Source organism: Oncorhynchus gorbuscha, linkage group LG13 (assembly GCF_021184085.1).
Source record: "Oncorhynchus gorbuscha isolate QuinsamMale2020 ecotype Even-year linkage group LG13, OgorEven_v1.0, whole genome shotgun sequence".
Taxonomy (NCBI): domain Eukaryota; kingdom Metazoa; phylum Chordata; class Actinopteri; order Salmoniformes; family Salmonidae; genus Oncorhynchus; species Oncorhynchus gorbuscha.
This window is the reverse complement of record NC_060185.1, coordinates 59,657,857-59,682,172: the sequence shown is the minus strand read 5'-3', so window position 1 is coordinate 59,682,172 and position 24,316 is coordinate 59,657,857. Positions and strand designations below refer to the sequence as shown.

General features: G+C 42.1%; 1 protein-coding gene across 2 annotated transcripts in view; it reads left to right on the top strand.

Annotated features, from left to right (window-relative positions):
* Window positions 1–2,320: 2,320 nt before the first annotated feature.
* The window catches only part of LOC123993221 (slit homolog 3 protein-like), a 240,699-nt gene continuing 218,703 nt past the window's right edge, over window positions 2,321–24,316 (top strand). The window contains exons 1-2 of one of the 2 annotated variants that reach the window (XM_046295122.1): window positions 2,321–3,070; window positions 19,039–19,110. In XM_046295122.1, the coding sequence (XP_046151078.1) occupies window positions 2,880–3,070; window positions 19,039–19,110 (263 nt within the window). In that variant the 5' untranslated portion in view covers window positions 2,321–2,879. The remainder of the gene's footprint in view (window positions 3,071–19,038; window positions 19,111–24,316) is intronic. The other variant, XM_046295124.1, reaches the window with a different exon arrangement.

Sequence of the window (24,316 nt, the reverse complement as noted above, 5' to 3'; positions counted from 1 at the left end):
CTCTCTCTCTCTCTCTCTCTCTCTCTCTCTCTCTCTCTCTCTCTCTCTCTCTCTTTCTCCCTGTCCCCCTCCTCCCCATACTCCCCCTCTGCCTCCCCCTCTCTCTCTCTCTTTCTCTCTCACTAATACACACATACAGGCACACCACACCTTCAAGGGAGCCCAAGCTCTGTTTGTGGTTTCGGCAGGTATGGATATACAGCAGTTTGGACTGGTTAGTGGTTGACTGACCTTAAGGAAAGTGGCCTTGAAACTCCAGGGTCCTCCAGGGTCCTCCTGGTCTCCACAGCTCTCTGAGACACATGTAGAGCATATCTGTCCTCGCCATGCTTGTTATCCACACTCATCCACAGGTGGAACGACAGTACATTCCTCATCCCTGAGATGAGAAAGGGGAAAGGGTGAAGTACACAGTAAACCCTCTCAGCCACCCCTAAACACACAGACACACACCTGATTTATGTGGCCGCTGCTGTGTGTGTGTGTGTGTGTGTGTGTGTGTGTGTGTGTGTGTGTGTGTGTGTGTGTGTGTGTGTGTGTGTGTGTGTGTGTGTGTGTGTGTGTGTGTGTGTGTGTGTGTGTGTGTGTGTGTGTGTGTGTGTGTGTGTGTGTGTGTGTGTGTGTGTGTGTGTGTGTGTGTGTGTGTGTGTGTGTGTGTGTGTGTGTGTGTGTGTGTGTGTGTGTGTGTGTGTCTCAGTAAATTCTCGGCACACATGGTTCACAGCTTAGCCACATGCCCCTCACTCAGTCTCCAGACTGAAGAATAAGTTAACTCTTCACCTCAATCTGAGAGGCATGGAGCTGCATCTGCAAACCACTGGCATCTGGGTCCAGATAGAGGGGTAGGTAGACATGTGACCCCGCTGCTTTATCCAGACACCTTGATATAATAAAGATAGATAGAGGGAGAGTGTGGGAGAGTGTGGGAGAGAGAAAGGGAACGAGGGAGAGAGAGGGGAGAGGGAGGGTGCAGAGGGAAGACAGAGGAGAGGAGTCCAGAATGTCATAAATTACATCTCAATTTGCTCGTAACTGAAAATAATGTAAGTGGATTATCCTGGCAGATGGCAGTTGATTAAATCTGCTCAGTCTGTTAAACAAGTCTCATCGGTGGAGCTTTATTGGACAGAGAAAGAGGAAGAAGAGTCTGACAGCCAATGTCTGACGCAGATGCTGGCCCCATCCGCCTAACATTAGAGTGCTTGGGTGCGTTTTAAGACTATGGTATTGAGGAAAATCTGCCTATATTCTGTTTTGGTGTGCTTTTTATCTGAATTTGTAACTTGGTATGATATTAAAATGCTATTACCTAGTTAATCTGACATTTGAGTCAGCTTTAACCACCAATGCAAAGCGAAATTAGCATTTCAAATGTTCAATAAGACCAATAAGTGTAGGCCCATTATTGCGATTGACAGCTAGCTACATGTTGTCTGAAACCATTCACTTTACAGCGTACTTCAAATGAGAAAAGAAGGTTAGTTTCAAATCGAATTATAGGTCTATTTCTCACCAGTTGAGGGCACTGCAACTGCAAAATGACAGTAAAACAGACTGCTCAGTGAAGACTGGATAAGAGTGCCTCAAGTCTGAACTGTGACTATTGAACGTGAGTGCTTGGCCACTCTGCAACTATTTCATATAAGTGTAAGTGAAGAAATGGCTTTTTATGCTCCAGACTACTTTATAAAGCATGGGTCAGCAAAATGGGAAAGTAGGCAACCAATCTTTGTTTTATTGCAGTGTGCCGCTTTCAACCTATTATATAGCCCACTAAACAACTATTTTTTTAAGCCGAGTCCTTGCCCTTGTCACTCAAGTCATTCTAAATGCATCTGTCATTGTCATGTCCACTTCAATTTGAACAATACCCTGACACTGGAAACAATCAATCAAGATTCACAGTTTCTGGGCACAATTAGCCTAATTTATAATTGTGCACTAGGCTATCATACCACCACGCTAGGTAAAATAGAGGAAAATATAATTAATTACCTGATTCTAAACACATCAGTGTTTTAATGCCTAAACTCTGAACTTCTAAAATTCTTGAAGTTTTCCATGTAACTCATCAATTGCAAACTCATTGCGTGTAACTTATTCCAAAATGCCATGTACTTTTCTTTATTATTTCACTTACTGAATGTAAAGAGCAGATGAGGGCCATTAAAACAAAGTTAAACGAATAACTTATTTTCTGCTTTTAGTGACATCAGCGCAGTGCGAACCAGTAGGAATCTGAAGTGGAGGATTTGGGGGTTGGAAATAGGTATGAGTTTTCTCGCAGACTCCAGCCTACATGCGCTCTGCTGAAGTTTTGTGATTACGAGTTCTTGTTTCAAAAAGGCATCAATTGGAATGGGACTGTGTGATACTTTCTAGCTGCTGTTCCCGCAAGAACTGAGCCATTGTTATCACATCTGAAACGTTACTTTATGTACTTGTTTTTTTGTTGTCAATTTCACTTTTTTAATTGAGAATTTGGAGACGTTCCGAGTAAGATTTGTTTAGGTAAAATTGCACACGAATCCGGGTGAAGAGTGTCTTGAAATTGGATTGAGAGGATTTTTTCATTCTCTAATATTTCTAGTTTTGTATCAATGGTGAGGAAACAGCAGAACACGAGTGGGACTTTGAATGAGCCCAACACCGCATCGATTTTCTTTGGGAAGTTACTCAACTTTGAGAAGCTGATTTGATCTACTCATATTCTTAGCTTCTGGACCTTTTAGCCTTTAATTGAACTAGTTATTATTGCCTGTAATACGAAAGTTGAATCTACTTTTGGGGGATTCCTCCTTTTATATACATTTTTATTCAGTGTTTATTTATTTTTTTAGTTTTCAAGACTGTTGTTTTTGTTTGCCATCGTGGATACCATGCTACCGACTGTGCAGGAGAAGTGGACGGCGTATCACTGGGGGATATGGGTTCTGATGTGCGGATTGCTGTGCTCTGCCGCGGTGAATGGATGTCCTCACAAATGCAGTTGCTCTGGATCTCACGTGGATTGCCAGGGTCAAGGCTTCAGGACGGTGCCTAAAGGAATACCTAGGAACGCGGAGCGTTTGTAAGTAACCCGAAAAGCTTTCATCATTCCCACTGCTCTTGTGTCCATTTCTATTTTCAGAGCCTAGGTGATTATTAGTGAGTGGTTAATGTACGAGTGGTTCATGTAGTCAGATGCAGAGCCTGTTGATTGTGGTTTCAAACAGTGATAGATACAGCTATGAAGATGCGCCACATCTGGCACCTGCCTTGCCTGCGTGCCCCGGTCGGCTAAAGCTGTATGATCTTGAGAGCGTAAGACATCGATTTCACTCAAAATGTTGACGAGTCTTCGGATTGAAATGTTTAGCTACATCTTTAGATGAGCATATACTCGTTTTGTAATGTCAATCTTAAAATAGAGACAACAATAAAACATGTTGTTAATTAGGACGGTTGCCATTGTGTACATTTCGTTTTATTTATTTCAACAGAGCCTGTATTGGACCTGTATGAGTAACCAGGCACAGGTAGGCTATATGTCAAAGTTAGTAACATTGGGAACCAATTAGACCAGACGTGGCTTTATGAAGACTGAAGGAATTCAAGTGTATACTGGAGAGAATGAGGTGCCCTTATCCCCTCAAAACATCCCATCCCTCTAGAACACAAAATAAACCAGTCAAATATGTGGATGAATACTTTTACCTCATATTTAAATAGGGAAGGGAAATATTTCATATCAGTTGTTGATAATAAACCCTCATTACTTGATTATAACAGGGTAGAAAGTAAGAGTAACAGCTTCACTCAGAAATCAAAGCATCCTGTGCAACAAAGGATTGAGTCACCTATATTATGGTCAAAATAAAAAAATATGTGCCTAGGTTTGTCATTTCATGAAGTGTGTCATATGCAATGACACTTTTAGGGAGTGCCAGCAGTTCAGGTCTGATCTGTGGCTATAGCCTACCCTGAAGCCTTTGCTTTCTTTCCTGTCCAGTCAGCCTCAGCCAAATTAACCAGGGGACAGCATGAAATAGCAACCCTGTGGAGAAGTGGGTCCCGACATCCCTGAAAATGCAGTCTTTCCACCTCTGGTGATTCTAGGAGATGGGACCTATTATCTAGCATAACTAAGCAGCTTAGGGACCTGGGGGTTACAAAACATGTGAGGCACTGAAACAACAAAACACAATCATTTTTGCTTGGAAGTGGTATGAAAGCAAACAGTGTTCGCATTAGCCAGAGGCTAGTTGACCCCGTATGACCTGTTGTGTTTGGGAGAGCAATCCCAAGACATTTTACACTGAGAAAATAAATTATAATACTAAGTGGGATTGGGGGGTCCCCTTTTAGGAAAAAGTTTATATATTTTCTTTATTTAGTTGCTGGTCAAGTTCTATGGGACTTTGACTGCAGTTGCTGATAGGAGGCAGCAATGAGACATGTTCATATTTTGTTCACAGTTGTTTTGAGGAAGGATGTTTGAGTGTTAACGTAATAAAAGGAGGAAACCTGTCTGTTGAACATTCCTGCTTTCCAAAGGGGATTGCCAGCCTAGCTCCTATAGAATGCCAAAGTAGAAGCCCCAATCAATTTTGTTCTGTCATTACTCAGGACCACTTGAGATCTATCTCATTTGCATCTTGTTTGAGCAGAAGGATTGTGAGGGCTTAACGATGGTGGCCAAGGTGGAACAGGCGCTTCTACTCTGGGGTGCAATTCACACCCTGCTTGGTTTCCCAGAACACCCTGGAGTGTTGATTTAGCTCTAATGACTGAGCCCTTGCCCCATGCTGGGCAATGGGTACTATGACTTCACTGTTGGGATACTGCTTCCTCCAATAACACTGCTTCCTTCACATAAATAAATTAATATGATTTTTAACAGCTATTTTATTCTTTGAAATTGTGCTATTACTCTATTACTCACACCTCTTTCTTTCTTTCTTTCTTTCTTTTCACTCATTCTCCTTGGCAAGCAAACACACACACACTCTCGCTTGCCCTCTCACTTGCTCTTTTTCTCTCTTTCTACCTCTCTCATTCATGTTTTTTTGTAAAGAATGCCATCATCTCTACAGTGGAGTTTTTCACAGTTCCCCAGCTTTCCAACGACTTCACACTTTGCGAACAATGTGGAACTGTGTGGGCTACTGGTGTGCTCGATGAGTATGTACTGTATGCTGCTCCTGGCTCTTATCAAGCTGCTGGTGCTGGGACCATGATGGATGAACTACAGCCCAGCCGCACCCACAGTCCATCACCACTCAGGGTGGGAGAATGGGAGGCTGTCAGCTTAGAACGATGAGTGTGCGGTTACCATCACTTCAACTATCCATCATCCCAATTACACTGCTAATCAACACCTCAAAGGGAGGATGAAATTATCCTAGACCATTTATAGCCTAAACTACAAAGTTTACTAGATGCCTCTACATCCCAAATCCATTGCCTAGGTGGTGAACGAATTTAAGCTTAACTTGAGTTTGTCTTGTAGTGAGACTTTATAGGACATGCGGTTCAGTGAGTGAATCTTCTAGAGTTGGTGTCTTAAGCCTGAAACACACAGAGAATCTGAGTGCCGATGGACTGCCGATAGGTACTTATCACCGTAGGAGGCCATTCCTTCTTTTGCTAAAACAAGAGATGTACCTGCTGTGTACCGACCTGGTACAGACGAAAATGCCGTTTCTATTTGTAGAATCACAATGCAAGGCAGTGGCTGAAAACTTGACTTTGAGCAAACCAGAGAGCCTGAACCTCCACGTGGGGGAGCCGACAGGAGTGACAACAAAAAGGAAAAATGAAGGCACTTTTCCCAGTGTAATCCACCCTTTTCATCAGAATTGTTCTTGCTAAAATAAGAAATAGCAAGTCTTTACGTATTTTACATCTAGCCAAGGAGATTTGTGCTTGAATAATACTTTTTTTGTTAGGTTTGATGTGCACTAGCTTATTAGTTAGTTAGCTAGCTAACGTTAGCTTGCTAACTGAGCAAGGCAATCGCACACGCTTCATGCGAAACGAACAAAGTGGTAAGTGCAGCACAATGCACACAACACTAAATGATTTACCAAGCTAGCTTTTTGGCAACTGTAGCTAGTAACATTACAGTAAAATCACAATGGATTTGTTTCCACGAAGCAGCTGTCTGTAGCTGGCTGCCCAGAGTAAATGCAGTGTCTTTACCAAAGACTAACCCAAGATAGAACACTATACACGTCAGCTACCACAGCAAGTGAAATCACTGCAACACTTAACAAAGAGCTGCAGTCAGTTTCAGAATGAGTGGCAAGAAATAAGTTAGTCCTAAATATATTTTTTTAAACTATAAGCATTGTATTTGGAACAAACCATTCACTAAAACCCTAAACCTCAACTAAATCTTGTCATGGATAATGTGGTAATTGAGCAAGTTGACGAGACTAAACTGCTTGGAGTAACCCTGGATTGTACACTGTCATGGTCAAAATATATTGATGCAACAGTAGCTAAGATGGGGAAAGGTCTGTCCATAATAAAGCTCTGCTCTGCCTTCTTAACAATGCTATCAACAAGGCAGGTAGTACAGGCCCTAGTTTTGTCACACCTGGACTACTGCCCAGTCGTGTGGTCAAAGAGGGACTTAGGAAAATTACAATTGGCCCAGAACAGGGCAGCTCGACTGGCCCTTAAATGTACACTGAGAGCTAACATGAATAATATGTCAATATCTCCTGGCTCAAAGTAGAGGAGAGATTAGCTTCATCACTAGTCATATTTATGAGAAGTATTAGCATGTTTAATGCACCAAGCTTTCTGTTTAAATTACTAGCACCCCTCTCAGACACCAGTGGCATAAAGTACTTAAGTATAAATACTTTAAAGTACTACTTAAATCAAATCAAATTGTAATGGTCACATCCACATGGTTAGCAGATGTTAATGTGAAATGCTTGTGCTTCTAGTTCCGACTGTGCAGTAATATCTAACAAGTAATCTAACAATTTCACAACAACTACCTTATACACACAAGTGTAAAGGGATGAATAAGAATATGTACATATAAGTACGATGGCCGTGCGGCATAGGCATGATGCAGTAGATGGTATAGAGTACAGTATATACATATGAGTTGAGTAATGTAGGGTATGTAAACATTGTATAAAGTGGCATCGTTTAAGTGACTAGTGATACATTTATTACATCCAATTTTACCTTTTTAAAGTGGCTAGAGATTGAGTCAGTATATTGGCAGCAGCCACTCAATGTTAGTGGTGGCTGTTTAACAGTCTGATGGCCTTGAGATAGAAGCTGTTTTTCAGTCTCTCGGTCCCAGCTTTGATGCACCTGTGCTGACCTCGCCTTCTGGATGATAGCAGGGTGAACAGGCAGTTGCTCACATGGCTGCTGTCCTTGATGATCATTTTGGCCTTCCTGGGTGGTGTAGGTGTCCTGGAGGGCAGGTAGTTTGCCCCCTTACGGTTGTGGGCGGAGCAGTTCCTGTACCGATTGTGCATCTGTAAAAGTTAGTGAGTGTATTTGGTGACAAGCCAAATTTCTTCAGCCTTATTCACCACGCTGTCTGTGTGGGTGGATCATTTCAGTTTGTCCGTGATGTGTACCCCGAGGAACTTAAAACTTTCCACCTTCTCCACTACTGTCCCGTCAATGTGGATAGGGGGATGCTCCCTCTGCTGTTTCCTGAAGTCCACGGTCATCTCCTTTGTTCTGTTGACGTTGAGTGTGAGGTTATTTTCCTGACACCACACTCCGAGCTAAGTCGTTTATTGGGGTATTGTACTTTACTTTACTATTTATATTTTTGACAACTTTTACTTTTACTTTACTACATTCCTAAAGAAAATAATGTACGTTTTACTACCTACATTTTCCTTGACACCCAAAAGTACTTGTTACAGTTTAAATGCTTAGCAGGATAGGAAAATGATCCAATTCACGCACGTATCAAGAGAACACGTGGTCATCCCTACTGCCTCTGATCTGGCGGACTCACTAAACACAAATGCAACATTTGTAAATGATGTCTGACTGTTGGAGTGTGCCCCTGGCTATCTCTACATTTTAAAAACAATTAAATGGTGCCGTCTGCTTTGCTTAATATAAGGAATTTGAAAATATTTATACTTTTACTTTTGATACTTGAGTATATTTAGAGCCAAATACTTTTACTCAAGTAGTATTTTACTCTGTAACTTTCTATTAAGGTATCTATACGTTTACTCAAGTATGACAAGTGAGTACTTTTTCCACAACTGTCAGACACCCATGCATACCCCACAAGACATGCGACCAGAGATCTACAGTCCCCAAGTCCAGAACCGACAGTGGGAGGCACACAGTACTACATAGAGCCTTAACTATATGAACTCCATTCCACGTCAAGTAACTCAGACAAGCAGTAAAATAAAATTGGAGGTGAGTGCCGATGCCAACCGGATGCATCAGATTCATGCATCCAGTGAAACGTATAGCTCATTGTTCTGTCTGTCTCTTTACTTTACCTAGCTAGCACAACAGCTAGCTAGCGAATCATGCTAACTATTTAGGTAACGTTAGCAAGCTAGCTAAACATGTGTCTATGGGCTGTATGCGATTATGGAGAGTGAATTAAGCTGTTTCTTTGACAGCTTGCTTGGTAGTTATCTAGCTGTGGCCATCTGGCTAGTATCAACAAGAGCTTTCTACAACAATAGAAACATTAATGCAGCTAGCTAGCTAAGGTTGACTAGATCATAAAGCAACACACACGGACATGCATTGCCACCTTCTGGTCTGGAGTATTTTAACAAGGCTGAGTGGCTGACGACTTCAAGGTCTTTGCTGTTTGAACACAAAAAAAGATTGACGACAGACTCTCTGTTCAGGTGCTGAGTACTGTCAGAAGGCAAGCGTTTGACAATCCTACTGGTGTGTCTAAGGTATTAGTTGACCAGTTGAGATGTCTAATAATGAGTTGAAGTTGCCAGGCAGCCAGCAGCTGGCACTGCCAGCAGGCTCAGCTAGTGTTAGCCTACTGGGAAATATCAGCCGTCCACCTTATAAAAAATCACCCGGCATGGAAAATATTTGGAGATGCTTTATTTCAGCCAGCACTTAAAAGGCCAGAACTGGCAGAGAGAAGGAGCAAACTTTTTGCAGATTGTTGAGAAAGTGGTCCAAGTCACGAATGATGTCCTTGAATAGGTAAGTCCAAAATGTAGGGACACAGAAGTCCATAACTCGTCCAAGTGTGTGTCATGCTTTAATGCAAGACTGGATTGGATCGTCTGTAAGAATCTTTGAGCCTGGGGGCCATTTTAGGTTAACAAGGCCCGTCTTTTGTTGTTGGGTTTCTGTCACCAAAGCAACACATCAAGGCCATTTGCTTTGTCCCCTCAGACCATCGTTTATATTCTCAGCTCTCGCTAAACTTAGCTGCATGTGAAACAGTGTTTATCCCAATCTAAGAAATATGAATAACTCTCTGCATGTTTCGGTGTCTTTGTCACTGTGATGTAAGGGCCCTAAACACTACGTTGCAGCTAGCAACCCAGTAAACAATGTATGGAGCCAGGAATCACTGCATGCTTTCTGTGCTGTGCTGTGAGTTGATCAGAATGTGACTGTATGTGGCGTCTAGATCTGGGAGTAATGTTCGCAAAGAGAGGCAGGATGTCCAGGCAGTGACATGTGAAGTTTCTGTTTAATGGTGTTTGAACAACCCTCTCCATAGCGCTATAGTGGAGCGCTGGGGGTCTGGTTAAACTGCTCGCCTTACTCCTTACTTTGACAGCGTTCACGAGAGAATCTTGTGATTTATTTGTGTGTTTTATCACTGTCCCCGCTTGTTTAAATCTCTGGCAGTGTACCTCATTCTTTTCCTCTGTTTGTGTGTTGGCTGCTTTCTTCTCTTCCTCCTTGGCTTCTTCCACATCTTCCTTGGTTTACATATGCTGTGTGTCTCCTGCACCTCAAGCCCTGGGCTGCTCCGGCGTCTGTCAGATCGAGTTTCACACAGAAGCGTTAAAAGTGGCCCTGTCACCTCTGAAGTCCGCCGTATAGATGTAATCTAAGGAGTCATGTACTGTACAAACTGCAAACACTGACTCAGGTATGCTGGGATGTTCGAGCAGCCTGCTTGTCTGTCAGGCCTTGAAAATAAACGATTGTGAAAGTAAACAGTGGCAATGAGAGAAAAATATCAATCCTTTTTGTCGGCTGTGCATAGTCTGAAGTGGGTGTCCTTCAGCTGGGAACTCATCCAGGCAGTGCGGTAAAGAAAATATTTAGAAAACAAAAGTCCCAGTGAAATGTAACCTATCCCGCTAACGCTGCCTCATAAACAACGGAAAATGGCACAGATTGTTGCTGTCATCTTCTTTGGTCATCTTTGTTCACCGAGCGAATAGCCTTAACATTCCATGGCCGAGTCATCGTCAGGCCAGTGATGAAGTGGTGTCTGTTATTTTTGTAAATACAGAGCAGGTCTTCGTCTGAAATGTGATGTGGCATATGTTAGGATTAGGAAGTACTATGTGAGCATGACCGCTAGGTTACAGTGAGCTCCAAAAGTATTGGGAGTGTGACATTTTTTGTTGTTGTTTTGGCTCTGTACTCCAGCCCTTTGGATTTGAAATGATACAATGGGGTTAAAGTGCATACCGTCAGCTTTAATTTGAGGGTATTTTCATCCATATCGGGTCAACCGTTTAGAAATTACAGCTCTTTTTGTACCCCCCCCTCCCCCTTCATTTTAAGACAAATGAACTTGTTTATTAAAAGTTTAGTGTTTGGTCCCATATTCCTAGCATGCAATGATTACATCAAGCTTGTGGCTCTACAAACTAGTTGGATGCATTTGTTGTTTGTTTTACTTATGTTTCAGATTATTTTGTGCCCAATAGAAATTGTGAATAATGTATTGTGACATTTTGGAGTCAATTTTATTGTAAATAAGAATATAATATATTTCTAAACACTTCTACATTAATGTGGATGTTACCATGATTACAGATAGTCCTGAATGAATCGTGAATAATGATGAGTGAGAAAGTTACAGAAGCACAAATATCCTACCCCCACATATCCCCTATTGAAATGGTGTCTTGGGGGTACGATATTTGTGCGTCCATCTTTCGCACTCATCATTATTCACGATTCATTCAGTACTATCCGTAATCATGATAGCATCTACATTAGTGTAAAAGTGTTTGGAAACGTATTCTAAAATGGGGGGGGGACTATGTACAAAAAGTCCTGTAATTTTTAACGGTTCACCCAATATGGATGAAAATATCCTCAAATGAAAGCTGACTTTAACCTCATAGTCATTGTATCATTTTAAATCCATAGTGCTAGAGTACAGAGCCAAAACATTTTTTTTACAGTACCAATACTTGCAGAGCTCATTGTATATCTCCCTTCCCATCTCTTTGTGTGTGTGACTCCTCCCTGAATGTATTGAGAGTGGTCAGAGTCCTGTTTGTTTGCAGTAATGGTGACGGTGTACAATTTATTATCATTACATGAAGCTACCTACCTACAGCTAGCTACCTGTAGTTTAAAGATGTTTGCCAGGCTCAAGTGATCCATGAACTATGCCTATACACACACTATTAGAGTGACCACATGTCTCGGATTATGTGGAATAGTCCCACATTTTGGCACGTAGGCCAATGTCAGATCGTCAACCAATCACATTTGTAAAATCCTTTTGGTCTAAATTCCAGCTGAACTTGGAGAGGACATCCCCCCCCCCAAAAAAAAAATATGAATGTACTGTAGACTACACTGACTTGTGAATGTCCCGCAATTATCATCCCTTTGTCACATAATTTGGGTATTTTAAATGTGGTCACCCTGCATGTTAAGTAGGTGTCTAAGATAATGTGTTTTGAAGGGGCACTCTCCACAGAGATGTCAGGGTTGATTTGTCACCCTAGGAATGCAGTAACATTGGTGTCCAGTGGCTTGCGAAAGTATTCACCCCCAGTTTTCCTATTTTGTTGCCTTACAACCTTGAATTAAACTTGATTTTTGGGGGGGTTTGTATCATTTGATTTACACAACATCTCTGAAACAAGACACAAAATATTTTTTATTGTGAAACAAACAAGAAATAAGACAAAAAAAACAGAAAACTTGAGCGTGCATAACTATTCACCCCCCCGCAAAGTCAATACTTTGTAGAGCCACCTTTTGCAGCAATTACAGCTGCAATTGTCTTGGGGGATGTATCTGTAAACTTGGCACATCTAGCCACTGGGACTTTTGCCCATTCTTCAAGGCATAACTGCTACAGCTCCTTCAAGTTGGATGGGTTCCGCTGGTGTAGAGCAATCTTTAAGTTATAAAATAGATTCTCAATTGGATTGAGGTCTGGGCTTTGACTAGGCCATTCCAAAACATTTAAACGTTTCCCTTTAAACCACTTGAGTGTTGCTTTAGCAGTATGCTTAGGGTCATTGTCCTGCTGGAAGGTGAACCTCTGTCCCAGTCTTAAATCTCTGGAAGACTGAAACAGGTTTCCCTCTAGAATGTCTCTGTGTTTAGCGCCATCCATCATTCCTTAAATTCTGAGCAGTTTCCCAGTCCCTGCTGATGTAAATGATGCAACCACCACCATGCTTCACTGTGGGGATTGTATTCTCGGGGATGTGAGAGGTGTTGAATTTGTGCCAGACATAGTGTTTTCCTTGATGGCCAAAAAGCTACATTTTAGTCTCATCTGACCAGACTACCTTCTTCCATATGTTTGGGGAGTCTCCCACATGCCTTTTGGCGAACACCAAACGTGTTTGCTAATTTATTTCTTTAAGCAATGACTTTTTTCTGGCCTATCTTCCATAAAGCCCAGCTCTGTGGAGTGTACGGCTTAAAGTGGTTCTATGGACAGATGCTTCAATCTCCGCTGTGGAGCTTTGCAGCTCCATATCTTTGGTCTCTTTGTTGCCTCTCTGATTAATGACCTCCTTGCCTGGTCCGTGAGTTTTGGTGGGTGGCCCTATCTTGGCAGGTTTGGTCTCCTTGGTCTTCATGGTGCCACATGCTTGGTGGTGCCCCTTGCTTAGTGGTGTTGCAGACTCTGGGGCCTTTCAGAACAGGTGTATATATACTGAGATCATGTGACACTTAGATTGCACACAGGTGGCCTGTTTTTAACGAATTATGTGACTTCTGAAGGTAATTGGTTGCACCAGATCTTATTTAGGGGCTTCGTAGCAAAGCGTGTGAATAGATATGCACGCACCACTTTTCAGTTTTACATTTAAAAAATGTTTATAAAAAAAATTCAAAATCATTTCACTTCACCAATTTGGACTATTTTGTGTCTGTCCATTACCTGAAATCCAAATAAAAATCAATTTAAATTACAGGTTATTATGCAATGAAAAACGCCAAGGGGGGTGAAGTATTTTGCAAGGCACTGAATGTGTTGCATCCAGACCCTTGTGGAGGAGATGAAAGGAAGGCAGAAAGAGAATACTTGATTCCTCAGACTCGCGATTGAGTTTACAAACCTCCCTATTTGATCTGTCACAAGTGGAAATGAAGTGGCTTTCCAACAGGAAAACACACAGGACTGGGAAGAGGGAAGAGCTTGAATGTGCTGGAAAAAAAGGGAGGACTGCGGTAGGGAGGGAAGGAGGGAGCAATGGGCCACGTTCCACCCTGGAAACCACCAATATCCCGATAAGAGCCTTAGAAAAGCATTGCATCAGCTGCAGTAAAGTCTCAAATGTCTTGTAGTTTGTGTGTGATCTGGAAATATTTGTGATGGTAGCCATCATTCAATGGCCTGTGCAGATCTGTGTAGTTACATAAATCAGTGAACATTCCAACGAGAACATGATAACTTTAAAATGTCTGCTATGTTAATTGCAGATCTCACATTACTTGTAAACTGTTCCGTGTAATATGGTCATGTAAGTGCTTGAGGAAGGAATGTTCTCATCAGTTCTGTCCACATTCATCCTAATACAATGTAAATGAAAGACATTATAATGTTCTATCAAATGAAATGGCCGCTTACATACACACATTGCATTCAGAAAGTATTCAGACCCCTTCACTTTTTCCACATTTGGAAATGTGTAACACGTTATGTTACAGCCTTATTCAAAAATGTATTAAATACATATTTTTTTCTCGTCCGTTTACACACAATACCACATAATGACAAAGCAAAAACAGGTTTTTATATTTTTGCAAATGTATAAAGAAGCAAAAACAAAATATCTTATTTACATAAGTATTCAAAGCGTTTGCAAGAGACTCAAAATTGAGCTCAGGTGCATCCTGTAAACATTGATCATCCTGGTGATGTTTCTACAACTTGAGGTCACATAGTTGACAATACATGTCAGAGCAAAACCAAGCCGAGAGGTCGAAGGAATTTTCTATAGAGATCCGAGACAGGATTGTGTCGAGGCACAGATCTGGGGAAGGGTCCCAAAAAATGTCTGTAGAAATGAAGGTCCGCAAAAACACAATGGCCTCCATCATTCTTAAATGGAAGAAGTTTGGAAACACCAAGACTCTTCCTAGAGCTGGCCAAACTGAGCAATCGGGGGAGAAGGGCCTTGGTCAGGGAGGTGACCAAGAACCCAATGGCCACTCTGAGAGAGCTCCAGAATTCCTCTGTGGACATGGGAGTACCTTCCAGAAAGACAACTATCTCTGCAGCACTCCACCAATAAGGCATTTATGGTAGAGTGGCCAAACGGAAGCCACTTTTCAGTAAAAGGCACGTGGCTGCCCGCTTGGAGTTTGCCAAAAAGCACCTAAAGGTCTCTCAGGCCATAAGAAAGAAGATTCGCTACGGTGAAACTTGGTGGTGGCAAGATGAACGGAGCATAGTACAGAGAGATTATTGAGGAAAAACCTGCTCCAGAGAGCTCAGGACCTCAGACTGGGGTGAAGGTTCAACGACCTTCACCCCACCTCAGACCTTCACCTTCAACGACCAGACTGGGGTGAAGAGGACAACGACCTTTCCATTAGATGTTGGAACATTACTGCGGGGACTTGCTTCCATTCAGTCACAAGAGCATTCGTGAGGTCGAGCACTGATGTTGGGAGATTAGGCCTGGCTCGCAGTTGGCATTCCAATTCATCCCAAAGGTGTTCGATAGGTTTAAGGTCTGGGATCTACGCAGGCCAGTGACGTTCTTTCACACCGATCTCGACAAACCATATGTGTATGGACCTTGCTTTGTGCACGGAGGCGTTGTCATGCTGAAACAGGATAGGGCCTTCCCCAATACTGTTGCCTCAAGATGGAAGCACAGAATTGTCTAGAATGTCATTGTATATTGTAGCGTTAAGATTTCTTTCACTTGAAATAAGGGGCCTGGCCCGAACCACGAAAAACAGCTCCGTTATTCCTCCTCCACCAAGCTTTACAGTTGACACTATGCACTCAGGCAGGTAGCGTTCTCCTGGTATCTGCCAAACCCAGATGTGTCCATCAGCCAGATGTTGAAGCATGTTTAATCACTCCAGAGAACGCGTTTCCACTGAAACCCATTTCATGAATCTTCCGACTAACAGTTCTTGTGCTGACGTTGCTTCCAGAGGCAGTTTTGAACTCAGTAGTAAGTGTTGCAACCAAGGACAGATGATTTTTACCCGCCAGCAGGAGTGGGCAATTCCAGTCCTCGAGGGCCTGATTGGTGTCACAATTTTGCCCAAGCCCCAGCTAACACACCAGATTCCAATAATCGCCTAATCATGATCTTCAATTTAGAATGCAATTAGATTAATCAGCTGTGTTTGTTAGGGATGGAGAAAAAGTGTCACACCAATCAGGCCCCCGAGGACCGGAGTTGCCCACCCCAGCGCTATGCGTTTCAACACTCAGCGATTTAGTTCTGTGAGCTTGTGTGGCCTACCACTTCATGGCTGAGCCGTTGTTGCTCCTAGACGTTTCCACTTCACAATAACAGCACTTATTGTTGACCGGGGCAGCTCTAGCAGAGCAGAAATTTGACGAACTGACTTGTTGGAAAGGTGACATCCTACTGTATGATAATGCTCCGTTGAAAGTCACTGAGCCCTTCAGTAAGGCCATCCTACTGCCAATGTCTATGGGGATTGCATGTCTGTGTGCTCAATTGTATACACCTTTCAGCAACGGGTCGGGCTGAAATGGCCGAATCCACTAATTTGAAGGGGTGTCCACATACTTTTGTATATATGGTGTAGTTCTGAGCATGAGAGGAGTAACTCAATGAAGATTCCGAACATGGTTTAGAGGCGTTGAGAAGGAAGTGGAGCATACCTGCTGTGGAAGACCAGGCGACTTAACCTTCAAGGAAAACAATAGGAGATTACAGCAGGAAGCACATTGTGAAGCAAAGTGTAAGATGGAGAAAAGAGAGATCGTTTATGTGTTTTTGTAAAAATTCTTCTCCCATGGATTTGAAGGGGCTTTAGGGGCCTTTTCGTTACGTGTCACCCGATATGTCATTTGTGCAACATAATGTTCCTGGGCCAAAATAAATGTATTTTCTTGTCCGGTCGGTCGATGCATCAATAAAGTGCTCTTGTAAGTGATTTCGCCCGAGGTAAAGTAAAACACTCTGTCAGCTTCTGTGCCAGACTAGTTGGTTCAGTGGTTTAAAGGCCTTGAGTGGGTGGGGTGGCCTGGGGGTGGGCATTGTGAGGCCCTGAACACCTGCTGTTTGGATTGCCACCTTATCCCTCACACAAATGAAAACATACAATGGGCAGCAGGGTGCACAAAAGCCGCTTGTCGATTGCTGACCCCTACCAGATCACAGTGTTCTAAAAGCCTGTTTAATTGACTTCTTTGAGTAGCGATGCCTGATTATATTCCCTGGTGAAACACGTTTTCCACGATGTAACAGTTACTGGGAACAGTGAAGGATAGAGATAAGAGAGGAGAGATTGTAGTGCGAGGGAGGATGAATGCTGGGTTAGAGAAGGGGATCGAGATAGTGCTGTGTGGGACCGAGAGGCAGGGCGAGAGAGAGAGGGTGAGTGAGGGACAGAGAGTTGAGGGTCAGAATGAGAAGTTGAAAGAGTGAGAGTAAGGGACAGGAGGGCGATAGAAAAAAAGTAGCGAGAGTGAGAGATGGAACAGAGAGCGTGTGAGAGAGCAGAGAGAGGGGGAGAGTGAAGAGCAGAGAGAAGAGCAGGGAGAGGGTGAGAGAGGAGAGCAGAGAGAGGGTGAGAGAAGAGCAGGGAGAGTGTGAGAGAGAAGAGCAGAGAGATGGTGAGAGAGAAGAGCAGAGAGAGGGTGAGAGAGAAGAGTAGAGGGTAAGAGTGAGGAATGGGAGGGTGACTTCACCAGCAGTCAGGCCCCTGTCCTCTCTAAGGCCACAATATGGCTCCCATTAGAGCTCTTTATGTGCAGAGCTGGGGAAGTCTTTTGAAATCCAATATGCCTTTAAATCAGATTTATAAATGTTTATTTATATTATGAGAAACATACACTGAGCCCCACGTCAGGAGACCCGTGTGTGTGTGTGTGTGTGTGTGTGTGTGTGTGTGTGTGTGTGTGTGTGTGTGTGTGTGTGTGTGTGTGTGTGTGTGTGTGTGTGTGTGTGTGTGTGTGTGTGTGTGTGTGTGTGTGTGTGTGTGTGTGTGTGTGTGTGTGTGTGTGTGTGCGTGTTAGCGATGGGATAGAAGAGCGAAACAGTTACATAATCGCAATATTCTTTTTGGAAAATATATCGATATTTGACTTCAAATATTGATTTAGAAAATGTTTTAAATAGTACTGTAGGTAGCGTTACCTAGCGCTAGTCAGGTGTACCTGCGGCAAAACACTTTGTAATCGTAGAGCTTGTTCTCCATCTTCTTTTTAAGTAGTGAGCCAACATATTTCCCTGACTGGTCAAAACTCATTTCCTCTGTTCTCTCTTGTCTCTCTGCAGTAGACATATAGTGAGCAATATGTTTGGAACATCAAATCACAATCAAATCGCAGTATGAATTTGCAATACATATAGTAGAATCGCGAGAATCGCCAGAATCGCAGCACATATCGTATCGGCATCTAAGTATCGTGATAATATCGTATTGTGAGGTTCCTGGCCATTTCCAGCCCTAGTGTGTGCGTGTGTGTGTGTGTGTGTCTGTGTGTCTGTGTGTGCTTACGTGTGCTCATGCAAGAGTGTGTGTAAGGGTGTGTGTGTATTTAATGTGTGTGTTTTTTTCTTCCCTAATTCTTCCTTTGTGTCGTACATTCTGAGAAGTAGTTCAATCGGAGTAACAGTCTGCAAGCAAGATAAGCTTTTGGCTCCAGAGAGAAAAATGTATCAAATCAGAAGTAACATCAATGTATATTTGTTCGAGGCCTTTTTTCATTCTCCAGTCTTATCCTACATTCATGCTGTCAGTATGAATGCTGTCAATACACACTGACATAGTTACAGGCAGGCCTATGATCCCCACGCAATGGTATGTGGATTTCCATGAGTGAGCAAACACACACGCACGCACGCACGCACGCACGCACGCACGCACGCACGCACACACACACACACACACACACACACACACACACACACACACACACACACACACACACACACACACACACACACACACACACACACACACACACACACACACACACACAGGTGAGCACTCTAGCATCTTACCTGTTGGCCCCAGTGTGTTATATAGCCCCAGTGTGATATGAGCAGAGTTTGGGGCCACTCAGAGAGTCCTGGATGGCTCCTCTTTGCCCATTAAGGAAGTCAGGTACAAAGTCTCTGGGATGAAAGGACTTGTGGCCCCCGGTGTCTTAGGTAGGGGCCACAAGGCAGAGAGAGACTGAAGAGAAGGTGCTCTTCTCCACACCTCAGGGGCAATCTTCCACAGCGTGAAGGACACCCAGCACACCACCTCACAGCCCCGCCATTATCTCCACAGAGCAGAGCAGTGTGCTGCTTGGGCTGCGGCCAGGGAACCTCTGCATTACCATCCCATGTTCACCAGCGTGGATAGAGAACTGATAGACTGACCCTGATTATGATGATGTGTGATTATCATTCTAACATATCTCTCTCTCTCTCTCTCTCCTTTCAGGGACTTGGACAGGAATAACATCACCAGGATCACTAAAGTTGACTTTTCTGGCATCAAGAACCTGCGAGTTCTGTAAGCATTCTCTCCGTCCTTCACAAATAAACATGATAATAAGACCAAATTTGATATAACGTTGATATACACTGAGGGTACAAAACATGAATAACACCTTCCTAATATTGAGATGCACCCCCCACACCCCAATGTTGACTCCAATGCATCCCACAGTTATGAAGTTGACTGGATGTCCTTTAGGTGGTGGACCATTCTTCATACACACGGGAAACTGAGAGTGAAAAACCTATTACCATGCCCCGTTCAAAGGCACTTCAATCTTTTGTCTTGCCCATTCACCATCTTAATGACGCTCAATCCGTGTCTCAATTGTCTCAAGGTTTAAAAATCCATGTCTCAATTGTCTCAAGGTTTAAAAATCCATGTCTCAATTGTCTCAAGGTTTAAAAATCCATGTCTCAATTGTCTCAAGGTTTAAAAATCTGTCTCAATTGTCTCAAGGTTTAAAAATCCATGTCTCAATTGTCTCAAGGTTTAAAAATCCATGTCTCAATTGTCTCAAGGTTTAAAAATCTGTCTCAATTGTCTCAAGGTTTAAAAATCCATGTCTCAATTGTCTCAAGGTTTAAAAATCCATGTCTCAATTGTCTCAAGGTTTAAAAATCTGTCTCAATTGTCTCAAGGTTTAAAAATCCAGGTCTCAATTGTCTCAAGGTTTAAAAATCCATGTCTCAATTGTCTAAAGGTTTAAAAATCTGTCTCAATTGTCTCAAGGTTTAAAAATCCATGTCTCAATTGTCTCAAGGTTTAAAAATCCACGTCTCAATTGTCTCAAGGTTTAAAAATCCAGGTCTCAATTGTCTCAAGGTTTATAAATCCATGTCTCAATTGTCTCAAGGTTTAAAAATCTGTCTCAATTGTCTCAAGGTTTAAAAATCCATGTCCCAATTGTCTCAAGGTTTAAAAATCCATGTCTCAATTGTCTCAAGGGATACAAATCCATGTCTCAATTGTCTCAAGGTTTAAAAATCCATGTCTCAATTGTCTCAAGGTTTAAAAATCCAGGTCTCAATTGTCTCAAGGTTTAAAAATCCATGTCTCAATTGTCTCAAGGTTTAAAAATCCATGTCTCAATTGTCTCAAGGTTTAAAAATCTGTCTCAATTGTCTCAAGGTTTAAAAATCCATGTCCCAATTGTCTCAAGGTTTAAAAATCCATGTCTCAATTGTCTCAAGGGATACAAATCCATGTCTCAATTGTCTCAAGGGATACAAATCCATGTCTCAATTGTCTCAAGGGATACAAATCCATGTCTCAATTGTCTCAAGGGATACAAATCCATGTCTCAATTGTCTCAAGGGATACAAATCCATGTCTCAATTGTCTCAAGGATACAAATCCTCAAGGGATACAAATCCATGTCTCAATTGTCTCAAGGGATACAAATCCATGTCTCAATTGTCTCAAGGGATACAAATCCATGTCTCAATTGTCTCAAGGGATACAAATCCATGTCTCAATTGTCTCAAGGGATACAAATCCATGTCTCAATTGTCTCAAGGGATACAAATCCATGTCTCAATTGTCTCAAGGGATACAAATCCATGTCTCAATTGTCTCAAGGGATACAAATCCATGTCTCAATTGTCTCAAGGGATACAAATCCATGTCTCAATTGTCTCAAGGGATACAAATCCATGTCTCAATTGTCTCAAGGGATACAAATCCATGTCTCAATTGTCTCAAGGGATACAAATCCATGTCTCAATTGTCTCAAGGGATACAAATCCATGTCTCAATTGTCTCAAGGTTTAAAAATCCAGGTCTCAATTGTCTCAAGGTTTAAAAATCCATGTCTCAATTGTCTCAAGGTTTAAAAATCTGTCTCAATTGTCTCAAGGTTTAAAAATCCATGTCTCAATTGTCTCAAGGTTTAAAAATCTGTCTCAATTGTCTCAAGGTTTAAAAATCCATGTCTCAATTGTCTCAAGGTTCAAGGGAAAAATCCATTGTCTCAATTGTCTCAATTGTTTAAAAATCCATGTCTCAATTGTCTCAAGGTTTAAAAATCTGTCTCAATTGTCTCAAGGTTTAAAAATCCAAGTCCCAATTGTCTCAAGGTTTAAAAATCCATGTCTCAATTGTCTCAAGGGATACAAATCCATGTCTCAATTGTCTCAAGGTTTAAAAATCCATGTCTCAATTGTCTCAAGGTGTCTCAAAAATCCAGGTCTCAATTGTCTTGTCTCAATTGGTTTAAAAATCCATGTCTCAATTGTCTCAAGGTTTAAAAATCTGTCTCAATTGTCTCAAGGTTTAAAAATCTCAATTGTCTCAAGGTTTGTCTGTCTCAATTGTCTCAAGGTTTAAAAATCCAATGTCTCAATTGTCAATTGTCTCAAGGGATACAAATCCATGTCTCAATTGTCTCAAGGGATACAAATCCATGTCTCAATTGTCTCAAGGGATACAAATCCATGTCTCAATTGTCTCAAGGGATACAAATCCATGTCTCAATTGTCTCAAGGGATACAAAATGTCTCATGTCTCAATCCATGTCTCAAGGGATACAAATCCATGTCTCAATTGTCTCAAGGGATACAAATCCATGTCTCAATTGTCTCAAGGGATACAAATCCATGTCTCAATTGTCTCAAGGGATACAAATCCATGTCTCAATTGTCTCAAGGGATACAAATCCATGTCTCAATTGTCTCAAGGGATACAAATCCATGTCTCAATTGTCTCAAGGGATACAAATCCATGTCTCAATTGTCTCAAGGGATACAAATCCATGTCTCAATTGTCTCAAGGGATACAAATCCATGTCTCAATTGTCTCAAGGGATACAAATCCATGTCTCAATTGTCTCAAGGGATACAAATCCATGTCTCAATTGTCTCAAGGGATACAAATCCATGTCTCAATTGTCTCAAGGGATACAAATCCATGTCTCAATTGTCTCAAGGGATACAAATCCATGTCTCAATTGTCTCAAGGGATACAAATCCATGTCTCAATTGTCTCAAGGGATACAAATCCATGTCTCAATTGTCTCAAGGGATACAAATCCATGTCTCAATTGTCTCAAGGGATACAAATCCATGTCTCAATTGTCTCAAGGGATACAAATCCATGTCTCAATTGTCTCAAGGGATACAAATCCATGTCTCAATTGTCTCAAGGGATACAAATCCATGTCTCAATTGTCTCAAGGGATACAAATCCATGTCTCAATTGTCTCAAGGGATACAAATCCATGTCTCAATTGTCTCAAGGGATACAAATCCATGTCTCAATTGTCTCAAGGGATACAAATCCATGTCTCAATTGTCTCAAGGGATACAAATCCATGTCTCAATTGTCTCAAGGGATACAAATCCATGTCTCAATTGTCTCAAGGGATACAAATCCATGTCTCAATTGTCTCAAGGGATACAAATCCATGTCTCAATTGTCTCAAGGGATACAAATCCATGTCTCAATTGTCTCAAGGGATACAAATCCATGTCTCAATTGTCTCAAGGGATACAAATCCATGTCTCAATTGTCTCAAGGGATACAAATCCATGTCTCAATTGTCTCACTGCATAAAAATCCTAACTAAATTTGGACTTACCCAGGTTGCTTTGTTTTAATGCATTTGTGTCATTAAGGGAGAAACATTGGTTATAGTCATTAGGAAAGAAACAGGTTATAGTGATTAAGTAAGTCATTTTGAATTTACTATGTTTATGTTTAACCTATAAGTAGCTGTCTAAAATCCCACGATTACGAGCCATTGGAAATAACTAAGCAAATGGAAATGTGGAATCATGGGAGCAAAATGTCATAATTGCACAATATTTACAAGGTTAAAAAGCATAGCGTTGGTACGTTTTACCTGGCTAATGACATGCAGTAAAAACCCAACTGTAGTATAACTTCCCTCCAACTCCTCTCACGGCTATATCACAATGATGATACACAAAGGAAAGTGTTTGACACGCATCGGTTTGGAGTTGCACCGATTGACTCGACGGGCTCCTTCCTCCCCTCTCTTGCCCGAAGAGAGAGCTTGAGCACGTGTGACCGCGTGCTGAGCTAATGACTGTAATCTAACAACGTCTTGGTGCTGTTTACCTCCTGAACAAGGGCGTGTAAATGGATGGCGTGGAGACAGAAATAACCGGCAATCGAAAGTGCCCAAGGAGTGGTAATAAGCAGGGTCTGTCCTGTAGTACAGTCAGCCGGGTCGGCTACCTTTTTTTTATGTGGTTCATGATTAACAGCAGTCAGCCAGTGACATTTCCCTACTCCAAACCATGTGGATGTAGAAGTCTTGGGAACGACATCTGAGTACACACACACACACACACACACACACACACACACACACACACACACACACACACACACACACACACACACACACACACACACACACACACACACACACACACACACACACACACACACACACACACACACACACACACACACACACACACACACACACACACATTTAAGGGATTCCCTTGGTCCCTTCGTTTTGGGCTGATGAGCACATTACTGTAGGTCCTTTTTCTCTGCTGGCTTGCCCCTCATGATAGTGTAGTTGCTGGCCTATGTCCCATATGGATAATGGACCACATAAACTATATGAAAACAATACTATTATACTACACGATACACACAACCCCATCTGAACCCCATCTGGTGGGTTCAGAGAATATTTACTTAAACGTCGATAGATAAACCAGCGAGAGTTTGATCCCTCGTTTGTGGGAACCGGATTTATATATCAGATCATCATCCAAGGTATAGGATTCGTCTTTTATCAACCAAATAAGGCAATTATTTTGGGCTAAACATTTTGGTCTTTGCCTAACTAGCTCCATCTGAGACCAATCCACGGGTATTAGAGCTGCTGGCTTTTGGCTAGGCCAATGGGTTAGTCTGGAAACCTGCGGTATTCTTCACAAATTGCCTCTGAATATTTCTCTTATGATGAGGCCAACTGTGTCATCTCCCCCTGACAAACGGATATGACAAAAACATGTATTAATAGCAGTAAAGCAGTCACATGTATAAACATTTGCTTAAAAGACAATTTATAACCGAGAGCCTCCTGCCAAAAGACCGGAATTCCACATGAGAAGGGTAGAATGTTTTCTGTCTCGCGTTTCCACTTTCTGCTTATGGCCTTGGTTGTATCAAGCCGCCATGAGTATCAGTCACTCTGCGATTCATGTGCTTCTCATATATGTCACTCCAAATTGGC